This window comes from Pipistrellus kuhlii, unplaced genomic scaffold (genome assembly GCF_014108245.1).
Source record: "Pipistrellus kuhlii isolate mPipKuh1 unplaced genomic scaffold, mPipKuh1.p scaffold_m20_p_4, whole genome shotgun sequence".
NCBI lineage: Eukaryota > Metazoa > Chordata > Mammalia > Chiroptera > Vespertilionidae > Pipistrellus > Pipistrellus kuhlii.
This window is the reverse complement of record NW_023425540.1, coordinates 36049645-36076738: the sequence shown is the minus strand read 5'-3', so window position 1 is coordinate 36076738 and position 27094 is coordinate 36049645. Positions and strand designations below refer to the sequence as shown.

The 27094-nt window shown below is 42.1% G+C and overlaps 1 protein-coding gene and 1 long non-coding RNA gene across 3 annotated transcripts in view; both read right to left on the bottom strand.

The window, feature by feature from the left end:
- The window catches only part of SV2C (synaptic vesicle glycoprotein 2C), a 132766-nt gene that overhangs the window by 11515 nt on the left and 94157 nt on the right, over positions 1-27094 (bottom strand). For both annotated transcript variants that reach the window (XM_036409771.2, XM_036409772.2), the window contains 8 exons: positions 11970-12103; positions 11407-11496; positions 9575-9685; positions 9015-9103; positions 6408-6572; positions 3287-3420; positions 1645-1848; positions 1008-1167 (listed from right to left, as the gene is read on the bottom strand). In XM_036409771.2, the coding sequence (XP_036265664.1) occupies positions 1008-1167; positions 1645-1848; positions 3287-3420; positions 6408-6572; positions 9015-9103; positions 9575-9685; positions 11407-11496; positions 11970-12103 (1087 nt within the window). The remainder of the gene's footprint in view (positions 1-1007; positions 1168-1644; positions 1849-3286; positions 3421-6407; positions 6573-9014; positions 9104-9574; positions 9686-11406; positions 11497-11969; positions 12104-27094) is intronic.
- Positions 14293-26030, bottom strand: LOC118703125. The gene is made up of 3 exons (XR_004982925.2): positions 25608-26030; positions 15234-15239; positions 14293-14307 (listed from the first exon to the last, which is right to left on the bottom strand). It is a non-coding gene; the product is annotated as an uncharacterized LOC118703125 (long non-coding RNA).

Here is a 27094-nt window from a genome sequence, read left to right as displayed (position 1 = left end):
ATTCCTTGGTGAGTGGAATGGAGAAACTGACAGGTGGCGGATTCAAACTGGCCTCATCCAGCACCCTGACTCTCTGCCTCCTTCTCTCTCCAACGACCACTCCCCTAAGCATTAATCCCTAAGAACAATGAGGTTCTGATCAGCACCAAGTAATCTTAGGAACAAAGCCTCGGGTGTGTTGACCCCAGAGACAGAGTTTTGGTCAAATTAGAGATAACATCTAGGCCTCAGTTGTGTTTCAGCTCCAGGCCCAGAAAAGCAGCGAAACCAGATGAAGCCAGGCCATGGCTGACATCAGGACAGGGCTGCACTGACTAATGACACCCTGCCTTAGCACCGACCAATCACAACCCAGAAAGGACACACCTGGAAGGCTGATGAATATTCTATTGAGATCCTTCCCTGGGACCTCCCCCCAAATTCCTGCTTATATTAATAGAGAAAGGACTAAGCATGCATGAGTGTGCACTCCCTCTAGAGCACTTTCTTGCTTCCTCTTGCCTCCTCTTTCCTGCCTTCCTCTTTGCTTTCTTTTTTCCAAAGGCCCTTCTTTTGCCTCAGTAATTTTTTTCTGAGTCCACACAACCCAGCGGGCTCACTTCTGCCTCTGTGACTCTATTTCTAAAGGGCCAACGCAGCCGCACGAGGCTCCACTATTCCTCACATTTCCAAAGGGCCAAGGAGTCTCCGCCTAGGCTCACTCCTGTTGCTAAGATCTTGTCTCTGTCCCCACCTTTAATAAAGGTTCTCTCAAAATCACCTGGACTTGTGTTGTGAAATTTTTCCTGCACAAAGTCAAGAACCGGGAGGCCAAATTGCCAGTAATAACTGTCCTATTAACTCCCGCTAGCAACTATATTCCCCAGCACTTTCCTTTTAACTTCATATGCCAGATATTTTTGGAGTTTTACTTTCTTGGAAACACGACAATTTGGCATATTTTCTGTGACTTTCAATGGTCCTGTGGGGCTCAGAGCACCTTTTCCCAGACACCCATTTCAACATACCTCCGGTCTGTGGGGTACAGTTCCACAGTGATTACATCCAGAGAGTTCCAGGCCGAGATGGTCAACCCGTTGTACAGACACAGCATACCTATCATCATGGATTCGCTGGTGCCAAACCAAAGGAAGAAACAGCTAATCCCCGAAAGCACCATAGAGCCACCTGCCAAGGAAGCAGACAAAAGCCTGGGATGTTTCCCCTCATCTTGGTAGAGCAAAGACCCTTGAGTCTTTAAGGTCTTTGAACAGTGACACAGACCCCCAAGGGGAAGCTGCAGACTGGATATGGCAAGGCTCAGGTGCAGGTTTCCTCCCCTGGATGAAAGGGTTGCCCCTTTACCTGCCTTCTAAACACAGCAAGCATGAAATGCTCATCAATTATTCAGCTATTTAAGTGGGAAGATATACGTTAGTCACACATAACTATATAGTTTCCTAGGCTGTGAACTCAAGGAAGCTGCTCACATGAAATGTAATTAGACATAATTTTCACTAAGATGTTGTCTTAATGAAAGGTCTGAAGGGATTTCTCTCACCTCTGTGGGATGCAAATCACTAAGAGGGTGGAGGGGACATGGAAGGTGGGCTCCCTCTAGATGGCAGGGCAGCTCCTTTATTTTACAGGAAACGAAGCACTTACCCAGCATCGTCAAGCGCCCAATTCTGTCCATCAGGAGAGCAGACACGATGTTCCCTGGTAACACCGCCAATGTTCCCAGGAAGTTGACAAAATAAATCCAGTAGGCACTGTAGTCATCATCAAAGGTAATCTGGCATCCCGTTTTATTGTGAAAAAAGGAGCAGTTTTGAAATTCACTGTCAATGAATTTATACTCCTCGAAATCTGTGAACATAAAGATAATTCATCAACTTCTTAACAGTTATACACCAAGATAAGAAAGCCTACGAGAACACAGAAAGGAATCCTGTGATACTCTAATCTTCTTGAGCGCTTCAAGGCCTGGGCTGGGTTGACGTTTAGTGTCTTTGCCTGGACAAAGTGCAAGGTCTTGGACTTTACATTACAAAGTATGGTTGGCCCTCCTTGTGCACGGATTCCACCTCTGTGGATTGGAAAAAAATAAAAGGAATGTCGTTGCTGATGTGCACTGTATTGTGAGGCCCATGATGGATGCATTTGTACTGAACATGTACCGATGGTTTTTCTTATAGTCATTCCCTAACAATACAGTATAATGACTATTTATATAGTATTTACACTGTATTAGATATTATGAGTAATCTAGAGATGATTTAAGTGCACAGAGGATGTGCAGAGGTTATGCAAATACTACAGTATCTATCTATCTATCTATCTATCTATCTATCATCTATCTATCTATCTATCTATCTATCTATCTATCTATCTATCTAAAAGCCTAAGCAACTGAATGACTGAATACTGGTTAACTGGTCACTATGACATGCACTGCCCGCTAGGGGGTAGACCCTCAAAGTAGGAGCTGCCCTCGGTGGTCAGTTGCTCCCACAGCCGACCTCCCGTGGCCTGCGAACCTCCCGCTGTCCCTCCCTTGGCTGGCCAGCCCCAATCAGCCCTGATCACCAGCCAGGCCGAGAGAACCCACCCATGCACGAATTCATGCACCAGGCCTATGGTTTTATATACAGGGCTTGAGCATTCATGGATATTGGTATCCATGGGGTTCTGGAACCAATCCCTATGGTACTGAGGCACAACTGCAGAATGAAGGATTATATTTATTGAAAAAGGAATAAGCTAAATTAAAGAATCCAGTTATCCTCTGATTTCTTTTGATTAGCCGTTGCTAATTTTGTTACTTGTTTACTCCTTTGTGATGTTTAGTTTGTTCTAATTATCATGTTTTAGAAGGACTATCTTTATAGGGCTAATAGCTTCCATACAACAATTATCAAAAACAATTTGTTCAAAATATGTATGAATCAGCCATATGTTTGCTCTTCTCTGCTGACTGTAGTTCAGATATGATGACATAAAGAAACACCAGATTTAGAAGCCAAGATTATCAAAACAAATAAACTACAGCTTTGCTTTAAAAATTATGCACCAAGTCATTTATTTTTCAGCTTTGAACTTCTGCAAGTCCCATTTGTATTACATCTGACAAACACAAATAATACACACCCAACTTTGATCCAACCTGATTAAATTATCTGTTAATTTATACTTTAATCTCCATTTCCCTCTTAAGTCTCTGCCCACACTGTGACATGCGTGTCTCATTTCTGCCCAGTGCCAGGCCCTCTGAAGAGGCCTCAGCAGGACTAAATAGCATACCTACCCGTGTGGTCAAAAACAGTGTCAATAAATGTGCAGTTCTTGAAGTAGGTGTTGACTGAAGTCACGTCCTCAAAAGTGCAGGCCTTAAAAAGCGAATCCTTGAAAGTTACAGATTTGAACTTGACCCCGAGAAATCTGCACAACACACACACACACAAAATTCATATAAATGATTGTCCATCAGGGTTTGAAGGTTTAGAGATGGGCTGCTGTTCGGTGGACACTCTTAATTGCAAAGAACATTGGTTTCTGGGTTTTCTAAACTCTTAGTTTTTCCCCCTTTTCCTCATCCAAAGATAGATGTTTCTTGGCTATCCATCACTTGCCAAGATTGTTTCCTATCCAAAGAAGAGACGGCATTCACTTAGCTTTTTTGCAATGTTGGTGAAATATTTTTTGTGGGGTAGGCAATTGGAGATTGCTTGTGACTATTAATTCTTTATTTTTCAATCCTCTCTTCTTGTTCCTTCCCATATGGCTTTATTTGAAAATCCTCTATTTGGGGTTTATGGCTCTAACCGGAGGATGTGCTCCCACACACACTTTTAAAGGGAGTCTGCTACCCAAGCAAAAAACCCACGGTTTCTTCATTCCAGTGTAGGCATTACCCTGAAGAAAGGACATGAGGAATGACTGACTCAGGGGTCAAGAAACTCAGAGCCACAGTCACTCCAAGAATACTTCTCTTCTCAGAGCCAACAGTTTATTCCTTGAACCAAACAGAATGATGAGAGCTCTGCTTATTTTTGGAAATGTGTAGCTTGATGAAACCTGCTCATACACAGTTTTGGGTGCTGACGGGGAAACTCTAGGTAGTAAAAATAATAACAGTCATAATGATCCTAACATCTTAGAAGAGTCTATGACTCAGATCTGTCTGTGTTGATAAGGATCTCAGGAGACATGAATAAATATTCCACAGTGTCTCAGTAATTTATTAAGAGACCATGAATATATACTTATACAGTCACCAGGAGGAAATTGCTTGTTCAACCACAGAAGAGGTTTTGATATTAAATGCCACTCTTGTTAGGGTCAGAAAGGGACTGGTCCTGGAGCAATTCACTAATTATTGGGTAACACTTTCAAAATTGTTCTCACCCTACACCGGTAACAGACCAACCGGCTTAAAAAATAATCTATGTCAATCCCCTGCTCTAGGAGTCCAGAGAAAAACCATCTAAACTGTAAATTTACCCACTTAAAGGAGGGTAAATAACAAATACATTTTAAGATCATCAATTTTTCTGAAATGGAACTGAATTTAGAAAGGGCAAACAATTTTTTGAATGGGTAGCATATACCCAGAATACACCTGGAACAAAATTAAAAATGTTTAAAAGGGAAAGTAAGTTTTTTCCGATCTTTCCTCAGGCCGCCCTGTTGGGCTGCTGTTTTTTTGGGTGCTCTCCAGGAGCATTCTTAATGAAAAGTGCTAGCAAATGAGACACGTTATTCTACCGCTTGCTCTGTCTCCTGGTAGTCTACCTTGGATTCCCTATCAGTGCAGAAAGAGGTGCTATTTATATGCTGAACAGGAAAGCTATTTTTTTTAAATGAGTTAGCTAATGGTATTTCAAATTTCCTTGAAAAAAATTCTACCACTTCTAAAATAAATATATATTTTATAAGGATTTTAGTACTATCAATATTAAACTATTAATCATTATATTGTTAATATAAAATATTTCTTAGTCATGACTAAATACGCATCTTAGAATTTTAACAAATATTACTAAAAATATGACTCAGAAATAGAAACATTCTAGAAATTTCTAATGGAGTAACAGTATATATATATATATATATATATATATATATATATATATATATATATATTTTTTTTTTTTTTAATCCTCACTGGAGGATTTTTTTCCCCACTGATTTTTAGGATAATGGAAGAGGTAGGAAAAGACAGAGAGAAATATTGATGTGAGAGAAATACTTCGATTGACTCCTGTACAAGCCCAACCAGGTGCCTGGGCTGGGGAGAAGCCTGCAACCAAGGTGCATGCCCTTGACTAGAATCAAATCTAGGACCCTCTCCTCTATCCAAACTGGCTAGGGCAAGTAAGAGTGTTTTTTCTTTTAATAAACTAAGTAAATTTTCAGTCTAGAATTACAGAGCACTTGACTCTACAGATTCTTGGGAACCAAGTACAGTTCTGAGTCAGGATGCGTGTGCGAGAGTGCAGGTGGTTCTCTGTGGCTGGAATTGGCATTAGGATTAGGCCCCTCCTTGAATTGTCAGTTCAAACAATTATCTTCTGCTGGCAATTCTCCTTTTCACTGCAAACCACAAACTTCCCACAGAATTCTTTTTCATCTTTCCAAAGTTTCCTAGGGTTTTTTGCCCTAGGAAACTTTGATTATTTTAGCTTTTCACTTTTATCATTTTTGAAATTAGGACCATTTCCTAAGAATGATGTAAACCACTGGGACTCACAGGAGTGATTATTTTTGCTAAGACAACAAATCATGGCTATAAACAATGACCTTGTCCATCTCTTTGCTTTCCTGAAAGAATTAACCAGAATCTTTTTGAGACAGTCCTCTGTGCTCATCAAGAGGCATTCCAGATTCTATTTTCAAAAATAGCTTTTGATAACATACTTTATTGTCAAAGCCCTAACTTTGGAGAATCATTCCTATTTTCTAATTAAAACTTCCTGATACAATGTAACTTCAATTTTGATCCAGCATCATGTAGAAAGAAAGGAATTCTGAAAAGTGGTCCCCTTTTTCAGGAATTGAAGACAGGCAACAAATTACCAGTACACTTCAGATTTATTCTTTGAATTAAATAAATGTATAACCCATTTTATTTTATCGTACTCTTCATTCTTCTCTTCTGTAAATTATTTTCCTTTCTCTCCAGGGTCTCTCTAAATTTTCATTTCATAACAGTCAATCCCACTACTTAACAAATGCAAAGCAGCTCAGTTTCAGAAGTAGTTTTAAGTGAAGTAACAGATCCCTTTTCTTTAATGCCCGTTTGGAAGTATTCATATTCAGCCAGAAATGACTAAATGTACAAATTAAAAAACAAAACAAAACTAAAATACTATACATATGCCAATGCAGTGAAGCTAGTACACTAAGTTATTTCAAAGTTTCTGGACCTGCCATTGTAGTATTCCATTCCGGTATGGATCTGATTTTCCATTGTAAAGTTGATACTGAAATTGGCATATTTCTCTCTTGGCACAGTTCTAGTTCGTAATGCATATTCATCTGATTGCAGGTGTTTAATGACGTCAGGGAACCAAACAGATAATCCATAGTACCTGCGAAGACCGAGAAAGGGGAGTTTGTAAGGGTTCCACACGAGAGGCAATGCACACCCGCCTCCCTGACAGGCTCAGCGAGGTACGGTTCCCAGAGAGGCATGATGACCGGCGCCCTGAAACATTAGGAACCATCACCTGTCATCTGTGCTGCTCTCTCTCCACCACGATGAAGTCTGCAAAAATCAACCTAAACATATGGCCTAGGGTTCCCTGGGGAATCCCAGGGACACAATTCATGAAGCCGCTGCTTTGGGAGGAGACATGGATAAGAATTCCACCCTCTACCCAGACCTGGCATGCTGGTTCTGAAGCTTTCTCATCACCCCAGGCTGCACTGAGGAGTCCCATCGCCTAGTCTGCCACACACCTGGTGTCCAAAACCGGCAAGAGCCCTTAAAGAATGACCTCTCTTATGAGTGCAGAATCTTTTCTGGGTCCCACACTCCCCTTCCACTGCTAGCCTGAGGGTACAGCCCCATCTCTCAAAGCAGGTCAAGGCTGGGAAAGGACCATGCAGGCGATGATCTGAAAACCCAGGTTATTTCCACTTTCTGCCTCTTGGCCTCACATGTGTCTTTCCAACGGGTAACCACTGTGCTCTTCAGTACCCACCATGTGTGGCTACTGAGCAGCTGACATGTGGCTAGTCCAAACTGAGATGTGCTGTCTATATAAAATATCACATTGGACGACTAATAAAAAAGAATGTAAAATAAGTCTTTAATCATGGTTGCGTTGATTATATGTTGAAAGGATAACATTTTAGACATAATGAGTCAAATAAAATATATTATTAAAATGAATTTCACCTGTTTTCTTTTACTTTTTTTATAGCGTGGCTGCCAGAAAATTTAAAGTGACACGTGTGGCTCACATTACGTTTCTACTGAACAACAATCCTCTGAAAAATAGTGGTTCCCAAAGTGGGGTCCTGGCCCAGCAGCATCAGCATTACCTGGGAATTTGTCAGAAATGCAAACTCTCAGGCCCCATCCAGACCTGCTGAATCAGACACTCAGGGGATGGAGTCCTCCGGGTAATTTTTCTGAGGTACACTACAGTTTGAGGATCATTGCTCTAGTTTATCATGTTGCAGGTAGACATGCTAGGTTTGAATCCTGGCCTTGCTACTTACCAGCTGTGTGATCTTCAGCCAGTTCTCTAAGCCTCAGTTACATCGTCTCTAATGTCAGACTGATGATAGCATCCACCTTCCTGGGTGGTTGCTTAGATGAAATGGGATGCAAAGTACCTAGCCCACAGGGAGTGCTCAGAAGACAGTATGTGTAGCTTTATTATCATTGTCTTCAGGAGTCTGGAAACATCATTGACTTAGGATTCCAGATTCCAACCTCTTCTCTTCATAGATCATTAATTAAATTACTGTGAGGGTATGAGTGGTGGCCACTGAATAAGAAGTAACTCAAAGATACAACATCTATAGCATTGGTCTCCAGTCATATATAGAAGATAAAAAACTTTAAAAATAGCAACCTTGGGAAGGCATGCTATCCTTTGGTGTCTGTAATCAATGATATGGAGGAGTTTTAGCTCAGTTTTCTTTTATTTGGTAAACATTTACTGAATATCCACTAAATGCTACACACTATTTGAGGTGATGGGGACATCAGTAAGAAAATCATAAAGCTTAAAATGTGGTCAATAATAAATTGTTAAACAAAATAAAAAAACCAGATAATTATTATCATGTAGCTTTTCACATCTTAAGAGTAGAACTTTTGTCTGGCTTAACACCTAGCTTAGTGTTTAGCACACAGCGGCACTTAATACCTGCTGATTTTCATCTTTCATGGATTAATAGGGTGGGAGTGACTTTATATATTCTAAACCAACCCTCTCAACTTATAAATGAGAAATGAAAACTCAGTAATGCCCCCAGCTCACAGGTAGAACAAGAGGCTAGGTGTCCTGACCACCCCTTTCCCTGTTTGTCTCCTTATTACAACTCACAGCACTGGGAAAGGTCAGTCATGTCTGATCGCTTGCCTGTTTTAGTTTAAGGATGTGAAGGCATGGAGTTTACAGCATAAATGTGGGGCTCCACCAGACATGAAGACCCTATTGACCTGAAAGTATAGGATATTTTTCTTGCACGTTCAAGGAAGAGCAAAGAGGCTGTTGTGGCTGGGGCCAACCCCATGAGGAGAGGAGGGAGGAGAAGTCATGGGGGGGAGGGGGAGGGCAAATCAATCAGGGTTTTATTGGACTTTCCAAATACTATTGGTTTTGTCCGGACAGCTTTATGATAAGTGAAATGACTGGATTATAGAACCATAACTGTTAGCAAATATAATCTGGATAAATTTTTTCCTAAATGTTAACAGCATCAAACAGTGTAAGAAAGGAAAGCAGCATGACTAGGAATTATAATGTGGAAACATAAAGATTTCACTCACCAAGAATTTAAATATCACTTACCCAAAGGACAGGGTGAACCAAACGATTGTAAGCTTTATTGTATTTTCCCTAACTGGGTAGTGGAAACATCTCCTAAAAGTCAACCAAATCTGTAAAATATTAGAGAGTTAGTTTACTTCTATCTAGTCACCCCCACTCCCCAATCCCCACTCCCTCCAACAAATTATTAAAAAGTTGTGTTTCCATACATATATGAGACTGACGATGCAAGTGTACAGACCCAAATGGCACCTAAAAGAACTGGATTCATTTGAACTTAAAATGTAAAAGCCAGAGGCTAGAGAAAACTAAATACTGGAAATTTCATTTACCAGCTTCCTGAGGTCAATAGCAAAGTACCTGAAGCTACCCAGCACTACCAAGACTCTACCGGACACCTTCCCTTCCCAAAGATCTTAGTTTCCCCGATGGTCCCAAGGAGATCCTATTACCTGGTCCTAGTCCAGAAGTCAGGTGTCGGAAGTGGGAAGAAACCCATTCATGGAACTGGTCAGTCAACCCCGCTTCTGACTAACCTCAAATACAAGTTGGCCAACAATTCAGACAAGCTTGTTACTTACTCCGTACAGTTCTGTGTGGATCCGAACGAAACACCTTTTGTACCACGTTCCTGTGTCACTCTCAATTTCAATCAATTCATCTATTTGTTTTGGGATTTTGATTCTGTTTACCTGTAAAGATCAACAGAGGGCAAAGGGCTGAGTTCTCTTCTCTGATGTCGCTCTGTTAAGGCTACCATTTGTTTTTAAAGGAGCGGAAGCTGACTCCAACAAAAAAGCAGGTATTTGATAATCACTCCATACATATATGAGACTGACGATGCAAGTGCACAGACCCAAATGGCACCTAAAAGAACTGAATAAAGAATGAATGGGAAGGAATACCATAGGGAAATAGGTAAAGGGCAAGTAGTAATGGAATAGTGTGAAACTAAAATGGCCTTTCTCGGAATCATCACCGTGAAGGCACACATTAGCAGATAAAACATCCAGATAGGACAGCTTCTGGATTAAGAATTATTTGCTTGGACTATAGTGACTGTACCTACTTTTCTTTGAAACCTACTTATTTGATGAATTTGGCCCCTAACCATAGCTCTTAAAGCTTTCCCATCAACCTTTTATCCTCGGAGCATCACTATTGCCCTTCAGCATGCATGTCTAGAGCTCAGGAGATTTGTCCATTAGGTGATAGAGTCGCAGAAATAGATGAGATCAGCTAAGGAGAGTGTGTAAAGGAAAAATTAGCTGAAATTAGCCCTGTAAAACAGTATGTAAGGGTGGGGCACAGGAAAAAGAGAGTAAGGAGGAGACCTGCAAGGAATCCATGTACACTCACTGTATTGTAGATATAACAAGGGAAAAGGCAGATTTGTCAATAGCATTTTTATTATAATAGGAACAAGCTTAATGGGATACAAATAGAAATCTCTTCATGGACTAAAAGAAAGACAGTCTTATATTTAAAAGTAAAATCGTGTAATGATTTTTGAAAGTCACATATACATGACTTTGAGATTATCCATTTTTGGGGATTATTCCCACATTATTCCCATTTTACATAATAATACTATTATGAATGGTCATGGCTGGACTTGGTAACTCCAGCCTCCTGGAAGAAAAGCAGGTAAGCAGGGCAATGAGTCCCTACAGAGACACTTTCCCAGAAGTCTTTGGTAAAGGATTAAGTGGTACCCAGTGTCTAGCTAAAGTCTTGAGAATCCTCCAGCTTCATGTTTCTTTTATGTAAAAACAGCCTTCTTCTATTATGTGTCTCTGAAAAGAATTGTCTCCTCAAAGCTTCCAAGTCCTCCATTACTGATCTTACTTTCTCCATTACACTACACACAAATTTTGCCAATGAAGAATCTATGATAATTGGATAGATGACAGACTGAAGTCTATCTTTACATCATGAAAAATATATTTCCTAAATAAAAATAAAATAGGTTAGATACAGGGGGACTGTTTAATTAGGGACTATTTCACATTTTAAGAACTATAATTCATATCATTTATGACACTGAAGATCTTACCTTTGTCCCACTTCTGTCTTACTTTATGTATTAAACCCATTTTAGACAAAACATTTTTCACCTAACTATATGCTGCATATATAAAAAAAGATTTAAAAACCATGTTCTCTTTTAAAAATTCTGTGCACCCAATTTTCATTAGACTGGTTTCCCCATTGAGAATAAACTTTGTAACAAGAGAATCAAAGAATGTTCATGCAGAGGGAACAGCACATACAACAGCAGTGCACAGGCTTAGGTAAACATGGCAAGTATGAGGAATGGGGGTTACATTGAGAAAGGAATTTACAATCTGGCCTTTTCAGAAGCAGTTTCCTATCCCCTGGCACAGATGATTCTCTGAGGAGCAGTACTCACCGTGAAGACCTTCTCAGGCTGACCCCGTGCCCTCATATTAGTGTCATGAATTAACTTCAGAATCATCCAAGCTTCATCATGTTTTCCAACCTAGCAAATGCGAGCAGACAGTGAAGTGCTGGAGGTGAAACACACTCCCTGATTTTCTAATAACCATCTTCAATTGCCAAATCAAATTTGGTGTAATTGTGAAAATGCATTTAGGTGTGTCCCACTGGAACATACTGACTACTTGGATATCCTTGAATACCTTAGCAGCTCAATGGATGTGTCTATCACTAGAAATAACACCTCTGGATGGTAAATTTTCATTTATAGAACAATAGCCATGTTCTCCTCTTTGAGCAAAGAGTAAACTGCTTGAGGAGGAACATGAGTGCTTTCTGGCCACGAGGCAGCTTGTTCACATGCTGGTTGTTGGAAGCATGTCCCCATCACACCAAACCCTCCCCATAAGGAAGGAAAAATACCTCCCCAAGAGGCAGACATGCTTTTCTAGAATTAACAAGCAACTGTCTCCAACGTATGTGGCTTCCTTGAGTATCAGTAATAACAAAGGTTACCTCCAATAGGAACCGGGGGCTTTCCGGCATGAAGGTGAGGGCCACCACCGAGCAGACACAGGGGAGGGCGCAGACAATCACGAACACACGCCAACTGTGAAACTGGTAGGCCGACCCCATGCTGAAGCTCCATCCTGGAAAAGGAGGAGGGGAGAGTGAGGGAGAGCGCCCCTCAGACTGCCTGATGGGAAACGCGGACTCCACAGTCACTGTGGTGTCTACACCTCAAGTTCTTAGTCAGATCTTGGGACCCACAATAGAATGAGCTGGCCCGGGCTGGCCAGCTCAATACCACCAACCTCATTACCACCAACAGCACCAGCAGTGGCAACAGGACTGCCAGTAGGGGTGCTGAGAAGAAAGGTGCTTGGAACCAAAGGGGTCAGGGCTAAGTATGCCGATAAAAACCAAAATTTGAAGGCCAAGAAAAATTAACTTGGGATAATATTTTCCCCAACAGACTCCTCTGCTGGGTACCTTCTGTTTGCTCCTACAGATCACTCTCCACTGAGCTGTGTGCCAGGAAATGGATGTCTATGGACTGCAATTGGCTCCCACACCCTTCTCTTCCACTTGGGTTTGGATAAAGGAAGGGGGACAGGGAGTGGGAGAGGAGTTCAGGATATTTATTTCCCTTGTTCCCTTCTTCCTTCCCGCTGGCTGGGTGGAGGTCTGACCCTGGGTATGCTCATCCCCTGGAAGCTTCTGTAGCCACACCTCTTGTCAGGTTCCAGCAACCCCTCCCTCCTCGTGCCCTGTGAGACACAGGTGGGTAGAGAATGCCCTTCTGCTACCGGCTCCCAGGTGCTTATTATTCCTTTTTGGTTTCTCTCTACCGTTCCCACATAACTCTTTTTAAATGGCCCCTATAAGAGCATCATCACTGCCTGCCAGCACCCTGACTGGTGCCATTATTAAGAATTGCCAGTTGTCATATCTCTCACCACATGCACATGTCATCCAATAGATCAAGAAAATTTTAAAGTCCCAAATAGCATTTTTATTATAATAGAAACAAACTTAATAGGATACAAATAGAAATCTCTTTATGGACTGAAAAAAAGTCTTATATTTACAGTTCTTGGGGAAAGGGGGAGTGGTGGATGTGGGAAGAGACTGAACATAAACTGTGCACCTATGGATGAGGACTAAGGGGGTTGGGGAGGGGGCGGAGGGTGGGGTGGGAACCTGGTGGAGGGAGGAAGAAATGAGGAAACTTTATAATAATATGAACAATAAAGATGAATTTAAAAAAAAAAGTCTTATATTTAAATAAATATAAAATGGTTGAGAGCAAAATTCAAACATGATTCTAAATGAGAAATGAGACATATCAAACCCAATTGAAAAGGGAGGAAATTTATAGAGGCATAGATGAATTTACGGAGGCAAACATTTAATGTGGGGCAATGCTTGGTATTTATTAGAAGCCTTTTTGTGAACAGTGTCATAGTAAAACTTTGGCCACCCTAATAGGTGTGTAGTGGCATCTCATCACAGTTTTAATTTGTGCTTCCCGAATGCATAGTGATATCTGGATGTACTTTTTGTTCATTTATTGATTCAGACTTTTAATGAGTGTTTATATGTGTCACAATGCTGCAATGTGGGGGCTAATAAGACTTACCCCTACCCTCTAGGATTAGATTCCAGTGGAAGAGGTATAATGATTAAGAGATATGATAAATGGTAGAACATGAAGAAAGTGTGCTGGGAGTACAAAAGAGGTGGAGGTATCTCTCTAAAGCACCATAGCCAAATTTATTTTCTGATTTCAGTTCCTGAACAAAAAGAGCAAATTCTTAAGTTTCTTTCTCCTTCCATCACCATTTATACCCCTATACCCTCTTCTACCTCCTCCTAGCTATCTTCCCCTCTGGTAATCACCATGCTGTTGCCTGTGTCTATGAGTTTTTTGTTTGTTCATTTGTTTGTTTTTTGCTTAATCCCTTTTACATATCTAACATCTAAGTTAGAGATACAATTCAAGTAAGTACTTAAGAAGTAGATGAGACCAACCAGGATGGATTGTGCCATACCAGATTCCCAATTCTTCCCACCAGTGATTCAGAGAGAGGTGGGGAGCCCTAGAGTGGTCAGAGGGAGTCCAACCCTGCTCTGCTTTTAAGACATGCCCCTGAGTGTCTGCTTGTGTGTCAGAGATGGATGGGTGATATACTGTGGCCTGAATGAAGGATGGACACAGTGAGGGTATTGAGAAATAGCCTAGCATATACTTTGTAAAATGAACATACCCTTATCCAAATTAAAAATGAATAAAAGAATGAAGGGATGAAACACTGACAACTGTAGCTATGAAGCTATGAATTCTTGGGACCTCTCCCCAGCTCCATTGCAAGATGACTTGAATCTGAATTTAAGAGTGACAGAAAACATAAATCACAAACATCAGGAAAAGGGAAGACATCAACATGAAGTACAGAACTGAGTGTAAAAGCAAGTTGCATGTAACTGGGAAAGCAGGTTGTTGCTCTAGGACATTCATCTGCATTCAGTAAAATGAGCCTTTTACATGTTAGCACCGTGTCTTGTCTTAAAAAAAAATGATTTTTTTGCATGGATGGTGGTTCTAATTGTCCTTTGGACTTTGTTACAAATATCCATTAAAATGTCATAGTGAGGGATTTACGTAAACATCATGTCAACTCCATGCAAGGAAGGACCTCAATTAGGGTGTTCTGGACAGCAGTTACTGCACAGCAATCACCAGGGTGGTGCTAATAACAGCGCTGTGCGTCTTGCATAATGATCCAGGCCATTCACAAACTCAGGCTGATGTGCTCTGAATGCAGAAACCAGCTGCCTCCCCAGCTGCCTGACTGTCTGCACTCTCTCAAGGTGCAGAGGCAGGAGTATGTGATGGTGGCAGGAGAATGCAGGCTCCTGGTTCTGTCCCTGATGTGCTGGTGACATTGCACCCACTTCACTGATCTATACATATTTGGTTGTCAGTTCCATGATATCATCCATGACAATCGTTGACAAGAAGACAGACTTTAGGTGCAAAACACAGATCCAATGATCTAAAACATGAATATAATACTAATTAACATTAATAAAATACATATTAAATGTGAGATCAGTTTTCAATAGTTAAGAAGTAAATAACCTATTTATTTGTTGGTGGTCTTTTTAAAATATATATATTATTGATTTCTGAGAGGAAGGGAGAGGGAGAGAGAGAGAGAGAGAGAGAAACATCAATGATGAGAGAGAATTACTGATCAGCTGCTGCCTGTACACCCCCTACTGGGGATCAAGCCTACAAGCCAGGCATGTGCCCTGGAACAGAATCAAACCTAGGACCCTTCAGTCCGCAGGCCGACGCTCTATCCACTGAGCCAAATCAGCTGGGGCTTTTGGTGGTCTTCACTCACAAGACACATAGCTAATTAAAATTCTCTTTGGAAAAGTAACTCAAAATCCATTTTCTCAATAAGCTTAGGAAGGGAACCATGATCAGATGAATTTCTGACTCTATTCTCACAGAAATAAAATTTTATCCCCTTAACATGTCACTGATTTAAAATATGAATACTAGCTAATCAGCATGAAACATTAATCCTTGACAGGAAACTCAGGTTGTCATTCATCTATAATAGTATGGTCTGTGACTACAGAAGACTTAACAAGATGCAGCTGGAAAGTCCCTGAAGCTGATATCAGCAGAGATTTTCACCTCATTCTCATTTGTTTAAAAAATTAAAAAAAGGTTTGTGTGAGGGAAATACTGTAGTTAAACAAACTATGGTTCAGCCATGCAATAGAATACCACGTAACTATTGGCAAAGAATGAGGTAGATCTCTGAACTGATATGGAAACTGTCCAAGTTACATTGCTCAGTGAAAACAACTCCTTTCAAAACAGGGTAATAGTAGTGATTGCATTAAAAATATATATATATATATATATATATATATATATATATATATATTGATTTCAGAGAGGAAGGGAGAGGGAGAGAGATATATAAACATCAATAATGATAGAGAATCATTGATTGGCTGCCTCCTGCACGCTCCCCACTGGGGATCCAGCCTGCAATCTGAGCATGTGTCCCTGACTGGAATAGAACCTGGGACCCTTCAGTCCGCAGGCTGACGCTCCATTCACTAAGCCAAACCGGCCAGGGTGATTGCATTTTTATATACACATAAAACATATCATTATATCTAGAAAACAAGTGGGTGAAAAATACCCTGAACTATTTGAAATGGTTACTTGGGGTAGGACGTGGGGACCAGCAGGTCTTTCGTTTCTGGCATGATTTCTTTACTTTGTCTTAATTTTAACTCAAAAAGGGGAAAAATCTTTTCAAAGAATTGCAAGCCTTTGGTTTTCTGAAATACAAGGCCTGATGGGAAAAGGGAGGGGATATGGAAACTGGAATGATAATTGTGACACTCTTCATAGCCACACAATTTTCGGAACTAAACTACTGTTAGTAACTCTGATTGTGACGAATGTAAACACTGACACCACCATGCACACTTAGAGATAGCAACGCGACAGTGGCAGAGTCTATCCCGGTATCGCTCTGGGTGGGAAAGAAAAACTTCACAGACCTTTAATTTTAAACCTGTAATGCCAGTCACTTTTCTAATGTTGGATTCTTGGGGCAAAGGCCAGTTGCATCTTGAGCCAAAACCATGTAAGCACTATTGCAAACAGTGACACACAAAGCAATCATGCATGATAAAAAATTAAAAAAAAATTGGCGGGGATCTGCCTGCAGCACAGAATCACGCCTTCAAGAAACGAGAGCCAATTCAATGGGAATTACACAGCCCAGGGCAAAGGTCGAAGGGTTAAATTCCAATTAACTGCAGTCCTCATCTGTCTCTGAGAGAAAACCCAAGCAACAAGCTGATGACCTTTCCAGTTAGTCTCTGTTTCTGAGCGCAGGCCCTACCATTTGGAATGCACACAGTGAGTGGTCAGCGGGAGGAGGAAGTCACGTTATACCTCTGGCTGCTGAGTTTGGCTTGTGATCTTACCCATGCTTCGAAAAAAACACATTTCCTGGTGGCTTCTGAAACTCAGAAATTCATGGGCTTATTTTTTAGGGTGTTTGTTTGTTTGTTTGTTTTTTCTGGAATAGCATCTGTGAGTGTTCTAAGTATGAAAAGAGTAAATGAGAGAAACTTTCCAGAAAGAATTCTTTGTGCAGCATGTAAAACTCATGCAAACGTGATGCCTCTGAAACTCCACTGAGAAAAATGATGAGTCTGAGTGTTTGAAGAAATGATAGCAGAAAATGTGTGTGTGCATCTGTTTTAAACAAGAGCCCTTTGGAATTTTCTTTTGTAGGTAAACAATAATATAGTATTAATAATACAATAATGTAGCGCAACCAAAACTTCATTAAAGAATTTTATACAAATATATCCTACAATAGCTTATAGGACAGTCCAATTTTGACCATATACAAATGGAACTTATAAATGTAAAGGCAGCTCATTACTCTATAAATACACTTCGTGTACATTCATATTTATTATCTAACTAGAGGCCCAGTGCACAAAATTTGTGCACTTGGGAAGGGGGGTCCCCCAGTCTGGCCTGTGCCCTCTCAAAGTGCAGGAGCCCTGCGATCAATCTCCCCAAAGAGGTAGGGCCTGCCCACCCATCTGGGGCTCCTCTAGGAATCGCCCCAAAGAAGTAGGCTGGAGCCAGGGGTCCCGCCTCTGTTGTGTGCGGGGCCATGGGACCCCCAGGCCTGGCCATGCAGAGCGGCCACCCGGCCCTGCCTTTACGCCATGCACACAGTGTCAAGTCCCCACCCACCTGCATGCACCCGCTGCGCATGCAGCCTCCTGGTGATGGATTGTGGGATTGTGACAGTGTGACAGCATCATGGCATGAGGGTGTGACGACCACCTAGGATATTATTAGTATAGATAGCATAAGGACATGAATTAACTTTCCTTTGCTACTTTATTAACAGAAATAATAATTTAAGGTGAACTATGTATGTTTGCAGATTTATATTAATATACAAACTCTTATATAAGCTGATGTTCATTGATAAAAATAATCAATTATGTTCATTTTGTGAACAGGTATAGTCTTAGGACACTGAAAACCAACAAAAGTAAAGATTGAGGATGTAAATAGACACTTTTTGAAAGAGGACATATAGAAGGTTGAGAGACATATAAAAACACGCTCAAAGTCACTAATCATCCGAGAGATGCAAATCAAAACAACAATGAGGTACCATCTCACATCTGTTAGAATGGCCAACATCAACAAATCAACAAACAACAAGTGCTGGCAAGGATGTGGAGAAAAAGGAACCCTATTGCACTGCTGGTGGGAATGCAGACTGGTGCAGCCACTGTGGAGAACAGTATGGAGTTTCCTCAAAAAACTAAAAATGGAACTTCCATTTGACCCAGTAATCCCACTCCTAGGACTATACCCCAAGTAACCAGAAACACCAATCAGAAAGGATATATGCACCTCTATGTTCATAGCAGCACAATTTATAATAGCTAAGATTTGGAAACAGCCTAAGTGCCCATCAGCAGATGAGTGGATTAAAAAACTGTGGTACATCTACACAATGGAATACTTTGCCACTATAAAAAAGAAGGAACTTTTAACATTTGCAACAACATGAATGAAACTGGAGAACATTATGCTAAGTAAAATAAGCCAGTCGGAGAAAGATAAATATTACATGATCTTACTCATAAGTGGGATATAATGATCAACATAATATGAAGAATATATCAATATAAAGACAAATGGTAGTGGAGAGGGGGTTAGAGAGCAACCAAAGGACTTGTATGTATGCACCTATACTAATAAAAGGATAATATGCAAATTATCAGGACACCCTCACAGTAACAACTGAACAGCAGACTTAATGGGACGACTAGGCCAGCAGAGGGATTAGTGAGGGTTGAACAAATGACTGAACAGCAGGCTGCGTGGGGCAACCAGACCGGGAGAGGCCAATTGGGGGCAACCAGGCTGGCAGGTGGAGGACAGTTAGGGGTGACCAGTCCGCAGGCAGAGGCGGTTAAAGGTGATCAGGCTGGCAGGGGGGCAGTTAGGGGCAATAGGCAGGCAGGTGAGCAGTTAGGAGCCAGTTGTCCCGGATTATGAGAGGGATGTTCAACTGTCAGTTTACATCAGATGTCCAACTGATCCCAGGGATTGGGCCTAAACTGGCAGTCAGAGATCCCCCGGGGAGCCCTGGATTGGAAAGGGTGCAGGCTGGTTTGAGGGGACCTCCCACCACCTAATTTTATGCACTGGGCCTCTAGCATTAACATAACCAATGGTCACAGACACTGGGGCGGTGGGGGCTTGCCCAGGGTGGGAATGGCTGGGGGGAGTCAATTGGGGAAAAAGGAGATATAGGTAAAACTTGAGAAAATAAAAAAAAGTAAAGATTGAGAATTCTTATATTAGGTAGAACATTAGACTAATAGCCTCTAAAGCTCATTCTAAGTTCTTGTGTCTGGAGCAGATGAGGCAACAAATCTCTCGAGTACTGAACCATGGTAAGAAATGGAACACTTCCAAAATTTAACAAAACAGAACAAACTTGTAAACTGCAGTTAGTTCTGACACAAGTGCATGAAGGTTGCTAAAGGACTTGTAGCAAGATCATGATAGGTACTTATTCCGTATATTAACAGCTCAGATCATTATATTAATAATCTGCTTTTAAAGTAGGTGTCCTGAAAATACTTTCCCCCCTAAACAGTGCTCCATACAACTTCATGGTCTCTACTCCACTCCAGGCCAAGATTTCATTTTGTTCTTTGCACAAGGCCTCAGCAAGATCTTGCTCATGATCAACAAAAGCTTTGTCCATTCTCAGAAGATTTTTAATGATATGACCCAAAAATGCCAATGGAATTCATTCTTAGGTAAGGAGTTTTTCCTGGGGTGAGGGGCTGTAATATTTCCAGTGTTATGACAACAGAAGTCAGCCCAAGCGCTCTTTATTGCTAACAACAAAGGTCACGCCAGTACATCTCTGCTAACTGCTGACCTCTCTACCTGCTCTTTTTTCCCCAGCTTCATTTTTTGCCTTGTAGCCTCTGATCCAGAACAAATCAGTTAACACGTGACAAGTGAAACAGCTGCTTAGCCCATGATGCAGACCCAAAATGACCCTAAAAGTTTAGTAATTTATACCAAAGAAATTCCATTCTAATGGGCTGGGAAATGCATGCAACCACAATGTCCTGGGAGCTCTGGCTTCTAGGCTTTGTGCCTCAGGAAGGGACATCACACCTTCATTCCAAGTACAGTGGATGGAAATACAGCATTGGAGTGGTCCACTCTATTAGCCCCACAGCCAGACACTGCTCCCTTGTATGCAATCAAATCACCGAGGGAACAGCCTTCAGAAAACCTGCGGTTCCTGAGGTTCACTGCCATCAGATGCTGCCCCAAAGCCCCCACCCAAGTGCAGACACTCAGCCTTCCTCATGGCCTCCCAGACCAGAAATGTGGGAGTCAGCCTCTGCTCTCCTTCCCTATGGCCAGTGCCATTGTATTTTCTGTATTTCTCCCAAACCTGTTCCTTTCTCTCCATCCCTGCTTTAGCTGACCCCTTGTCATCCCTCGTGTGGGGTCCACTGAGAAAAAGGATGAGTCTGAGTGTTTGAAAAAAAATGACAATATAAAATGTGTATGTGCATCTGTTTTAGACAAAGGTCCTTTGGAATTTTCTTTTGTATACAGACAATAATATAGTATTAATATTATGATAATGTAGCAGGGGTTGGCATGGCTGTGCCCACTGCTGGGATACTAAAGTATGCATGTCATGGTTGTTGACCTGAGGTCTGGGTCCTTGGATTCACCATCCAGCAATGAAATAGGTAGCGCCCAGCAGGAGCCTTGGGGAACCAGGTTCCAGCATGTTGGCTTTCCTCTCTTCTGATGGCCAGAGCTTTATCTCTCTATATAAAAGCCTAATATGCCAATTGTCTGTTCCATCATTCAACCATTCGCTATGACGCACACTGACTACCACGGGGCAGACACTCCAACCGGTAGGTTAGTTTGCTGCTGGGATCTGGCCAATCAGGACTGAGCAAGATGGGCCAGACACACCCTGGAGCCCTCCTTGTCCCCGATCATGCACTGGCGGGGTCCTTCAGCCTGACCTGCGCCCTCTTGCAATCCAGGACCCCTCCGGGGATGTCGGAGAGCAGGTTTCAGCCTGATCCCTGCAGGCCAGGGCCTCTAGTTGTTAAATAATTTTAATACCACCCTTCTTCAATAGAGCTTCCAATCTGCCTTTCTAGTCTGTGTTCCACATACATTCAAGAGATCTTTCTGTAATAAAAATCACATCACATCACTAACCAGCTTAAAAACTTTTCAGTGGTCTGCACTGGCCCTTCAGGGTAGAGTCCAGATTCGTTATCCCTCCCCACCCTTGTCAACTCCTCAACTCAGTCTTCTACCAACCAAGTACAGAGGAACATCCTCTTTAACTATTCTGGACACACGAAGAGGTATTCACTCTCCCCACGAGCTATCTCGGTGGCCTGTGAATTCCCACAGCCCTTAGCATGGTGTCTGAGACAGAGAAAAATCACACAAGAGAGTGATTACCCACAAGGCCGTTCCTTCAAGGCAGGGGTCATGTCTTGTCATCTTTAGTAAAACAAAAAAACAAAAAACAAACAAACAAACAAAAAAAAACCTGGCAAGGAGTAATCGCTCAACAGATGCTTACTTAATTAATAAATAACCAATTTTTAAATTCCTTTAAAACCTTTGCCTAGTACATTAAAAAGTTTTATGATTTTGGAAACATATGTTATATTTCCTAATTTTCAAATATATGGGGTTTTTTTTTGTTTGGTTTTGTAACAGAATTTCAGTTTCATTTCCTTGTGAAAAAATGCACAAGGCTGGGTAGTTTTTTTGAAATACATTGGAACTTGCTTTACAGCACAGTGTGTGAGCCATTTTTTTTTTCTGCCTTGAAGTATGATTGACAAATAAAAATTGTGTTTTCTTAAGGTTTACAATGTGATGATTTGACATATGTATACCTGGTGAAATGGTTACCATAATCAAGTTAATTCACACATATATCCCTCACATTTTTTAATGGTGTGGTGGGAACACTTAAGGTCTACTCTCTTAGCAAACTTCAAGTATACATCACAGAGTTATCAGTATACTCACCATGACACCTGTAGGACCATGGTCACATTAGGTCCCCAGAACGTAATCATCTTATAACGGAAAGTTTGGCCAGCAGCTCCCCATTTCCCCAGCTTCTAATGTTCTATCTCACAGGCAGCCAGAGGGGAAAGGGGCTCCCTTAGAGCAATGATGTATTTTCTCATGAACACACTGAATGCTTCCCACCATGAATTGGACTTCCTTTTGGAAAAATGAAACTCTCAAGAGTTAATAAGCTGATATGTAACCCACAGGGGCACTTCTAACATCTTTAAAGCATGTTTCATTTCAGAATGTCTCAAGATAAAATGTAGGAGCCCAAATCAGTTCAATTGCTGGCAGAAACCTAATTCACTGTTGTCCATCCCTGATTTATGACCCCGCAGGAGACATACAAATGCTATTTCTCCTTAACCACCCCCCACTCCCCGTTGCTGCAAAATGTCAGGCATCCACCCAGAGTTAAATTTCACCTTTGCTCTCTGGAAAGGCTGACAGTGTGGGCCATCAATCTTGGCCCAGAAAGGCGTTCCTCACAGCTACCGACTGTGGACATGATTGGTCCTGGTGCATCCCAGGGCTATGGCGCCAGAAAAATCAAACCCAGAGTGCCTGAGTCTGGACGGTGCCGCAGTTTTACATCCCACGTCACCTTCCCTCGGCTGCTACGTGGAAGAAAGGAGGGGTAACTCAGGGAGGCCACGGGGACAGAGCACCAGGGAGCCGGCAGACTGCAGCTCCAGCAGAGGCAGCTGCAAACCCAGCTCTGACCAGAATGCCGGCTCCCAGCCTCACAGATTCACAGGCAGGCTCCCTTTCCCCTCACGACAGCACACCCACTCACAACTCAGTTTTGGGAAAGACAGGAAGCTTGGAGCACCGACTGGAGCCTCCAGGAAGGATAAGGTGGAGTGGATGCAAGGTCTGGGCAGGTTTCCAGAACACAAATGGCACCCCCTCCATGGACCAGGTACCTCACACACATCGCCTTGTTTAATACACCAACAGTCCTGATGCCCAGGACTCATTCCTCCACCCCGGGGGTGGGGGTGGGTGGTGGGCAGATAAAGTACAGGCCACCAGTTAAATTTGATTTTTAAAAATTAGTATAAGTATGTCTCATGCAATATTTAGGACATACCTGTACTAAAAAAATTATTTGTTGTTTATCTGAAATTCATGAACCACACACCCTGTGTTTTTTCCACTTGCAGAATCGGGTAGCCGTACCCCAGGAGACATTTGGCAATGTCTGAAGCCATTTTTTATTGTGGTGAGCTTAGGAGAGGAGGGTTACTACTGGCATCTAGTGGGCAGTGGCCAGGGATGCGGCTAAGTGTCTGAGTGCACGGGACAGCTCCCCCTTCCCCACAGAATTATCCAGCCCAGTGCCCAACCATGCCCCGAGGACAGCTGCTGCTCTATGGTAGCCCCTGTGCCTATGCCACCAGTTCTCACAGTAACAGAGCTAATGAATCAGGACACTTAGAAGCTTGTTTGGAAACAAGAGGTTTGGAAACAGACTTTCAGAAGACCTTACGTTTCATTCCTACATGGATGTATTTTTTCTTTTTTTGTATAAGCCAGTGGTCGGCAAACTCATTAGTCAACAGAGCCAAATATCAACAGTACAACAATTGCAATTTCTTTTGAGAGCCAACTTTTTTAAACTTAAACTCCTTCTAACGTCACTTCTTCAAAATAGACTCGCCCAGGCCGTGGTATTTTGTGGAAGAGCCACACTTAAGGGGCCAAAGAGCCGCATGTAGTTTGCGAGCCGCAGTTTGCCAACCATGGGTATAAGCTCTTTTTATTTTTATTTTTATTTTTTTGCTATAAAACTGATCTATTAGGGATGTCATTTTCCTCCTTACATACTTTTAAATGCACCCCAAAAAGCAAGTGAAGGGGGTGCACCACAAGAACAGAAATGTTTTCCCCTTGGGGCCTTGGTAGAAGGTAGCATTCTCCATCAAATGCTTTCTGACAGCACCCACAGCTGATAAGCGGTCATTACCACGAGACAGGTAATAACCATGTATTTCCTAAAACGTGTTTGCATTCTTGTTTCTTAGGGGTAGGGAAGTTTGCTCTTAAGATTCCTTGCTAATCCTCAGGAGTGGGGAAGCAGTGTCCTTGGTAACAATACCTGGCTGCAAGCACACGTCCCTGAGAGGCTGCGCCAAAAAAGCTGTGGCAGGTCAGCGGGAGGGCCCCCCTGGTTCCATGGACCTGCATTCAGAACTCTGGGACGCAGGTGTTCTCTGGGGCCCACCTCAGCTCTTCCTCCCAGAGTCCTCCTCGCTGTTCCATCCCCACCCATCACGTGCCCCTGACATCTCCCAGCACTCACACCCGCCGGAACACCTCGCCTCTTCTGGCAGGAGTGTAAAATGGTGCAACTATAGAGAATAGGCAGTTTCTTATAAAGTTAAACATACACCTACCCTATGATCTAGAACTCCTACTCCTGGGTATTTATCCAAGAAACACAAAAACATGAGCAAGCTGAGGCAGCTCAAAAGATTTTATAAGACTGATCCGAAAGCAGCCATTAAAAACATTAAAATTAAGCCCTCTCCTCCCTGAAACTTTCCTCCCACCAAAACAAAAAAACCGTAAAAACAACAAAAAGTCATGGAAGCAAGCCAAATGTCCATTTGCAGAAGGGAGGAACACGTCGTGGTGTGTCTATAAATGGGATACTATTTTACAATAAAATGGAATGAACCACTGGTACATGCAACAACATGTGTGAATTAATAAAACACTATGCTGACCAAAAGAAGCCAGAAGGGTCCATACTTTCTATGAAGCTCAAGAATAGACAGAATATTTGGTGACAGAAATCAGAATGGTTGCCCCTGGGTTGGAATTTTTGGGGGAGATGAAAATGTTCTATTATCTTGATTTGGGTAGTGGTTATACAAGTATATACAATTGTCAAAATCCATTGACTATCCATTTATGATTCTTGCAACTTTTTCTATGTAAACAATAATCTCAATTTTAAAACAAGTGGTCCGATGAAACAGCAGCAGCAAGATTACATTACCAGTAATACATCAAAGCTCTACGCACCAGACTAAGATACTTAATAACTGGTCTGATTTGGAAGTATTCAAATTCTATTGCTTTGGGTCTTGCACTAGTTCAGTTGATTGCATCTGACCAGAAAACATTCTTTCTGCTCTTCACACCAGAGATGACAAAGGCCAGGCAGGGCTCAGGTTCCATTCCAAAGCTCCTTCCACCCCCGTGACCACGCTCTCCTGGAGTAGGGTAACTCCTGAAGGGGGTGTTCCTAGATTTGGGCACTCAGGAAGCTCAGGCCACTCTTCTCTGCCAAAGGGAGATTTGCTGAGGCTGCTGACCTTCCGACCAGGACCATGCTGCCTAGGGTGGACTTCAGTCATCATCGTTATGAATCAAATACAAACTACATTCTGCTAACCACCACCCAGTCCACAAAAAGGGTTAGGCAGCAGAGTTACTGTTAAGGGTTCAAGACACAAAACAGGTAATTCTGGCTTTGTGATCTCAATGAGTACTGTAGCTCTCACCATTTACCTTACTTAAGACCAAACTCCTTCACACATACTCTCTCTCTCTGGCTCTTTCTCTCTCTCTCTCTCTCTCTCTCTCTCTCTCTCTCTCTCTCTCTCTCTCTCACACACACACACACACACACACACACACCACTTGAGCTATAAAGAATACTTAGCTCTGGAGGCAGTGATAATTGTGAGATTAATAAATAACATTGTATGTTAATTGATTAAGCAGGAAAGCCAGAGATTTCTTTGCTTAGTTCGTCGGCTCTGGAAGTCTGGTGCACTTAGAACCCTTGGGTTTTGAAGTCTGATAACGGGCCTCGGTAAAAACAAACAACAAAAAAAAAACAACGAAGGGGGGCCTCAATGTAACGCTAGATTTAAAAATTACATGACAAAGGTTTTCAGAATCTACAATAGAAGTCATTCCCATTTGGCAGGAGCAGGTAGCAGTTCAGGTGCCATTGTGGAGAATCCTGTCTGATGACAAGAAAAACGCATTGAGAGCAAAGTGATATGAACTGGCCAGTCTTGAAAAAATAAGTATAATGACATTTTAACAGGGCAGTAGATTAGAAAAAGATTTTGGAGTGGGTATGAATTTCTGTGGAAACAGTGCTCCTCAGAACCCAAAGGGAAACAAAAATGAGTTTTTAAAAATACCTCATGAGTCCCCCCCACCCCCCTCCAGTTCTGAAGACTGAATTGTAGGTGACAGGAGAGGCTTCTGACAGAAAATTAGATCTGACGGGAATCACAAAGCTAAAATGCATCCCCTCCACTTTAGTGCTCCAAGTAGTGAGCTGTGATTAACCCTAACCAACACTGGGGGGCACCCTGGGTCCATAAGATACACAAAGATGAGGTGAGTTTAAAAGCCTCCCCAGTGACTTGACTTTGCAAGTTGAGGGGAAGCCTGGAGCAATTCCCATGCTCATCCTCTGGAGTTCTCCTTCACTCACATGCTAGGTCAGCTGGCCACACTCTTCAGTTCAACATGCACAGTACCCTCCTGGGGGATAAATATCCTGCAGGACCTGGGAAGCAGGTGAACTTGATTCACCATTACCTGCCTAGGATTCTTTTGATTGTTTTCTTTGCCCTCAAATAGCCATTTTGTTATTGTTTCCCAGTTAGACAAACAATACACGCTTATGTAGCAAATTCAAGCAATGTAGAATCTATACTAATAAAAGGGTAATATGCTAATTAGATTCGGAGACCTTCCAGGAGACCTTCCAGATGTTCTTATGGACAAAGCCTTGGTAGCAGAGCTGAGGTAGAGGTGGCTAGGGGCCAAGAGGGGAGGGCAGTTGTGGGTGATCAGGCCAGGATGAGACAGCAGTTGTGGGTGATCAGGCTGGTGGGGGGAA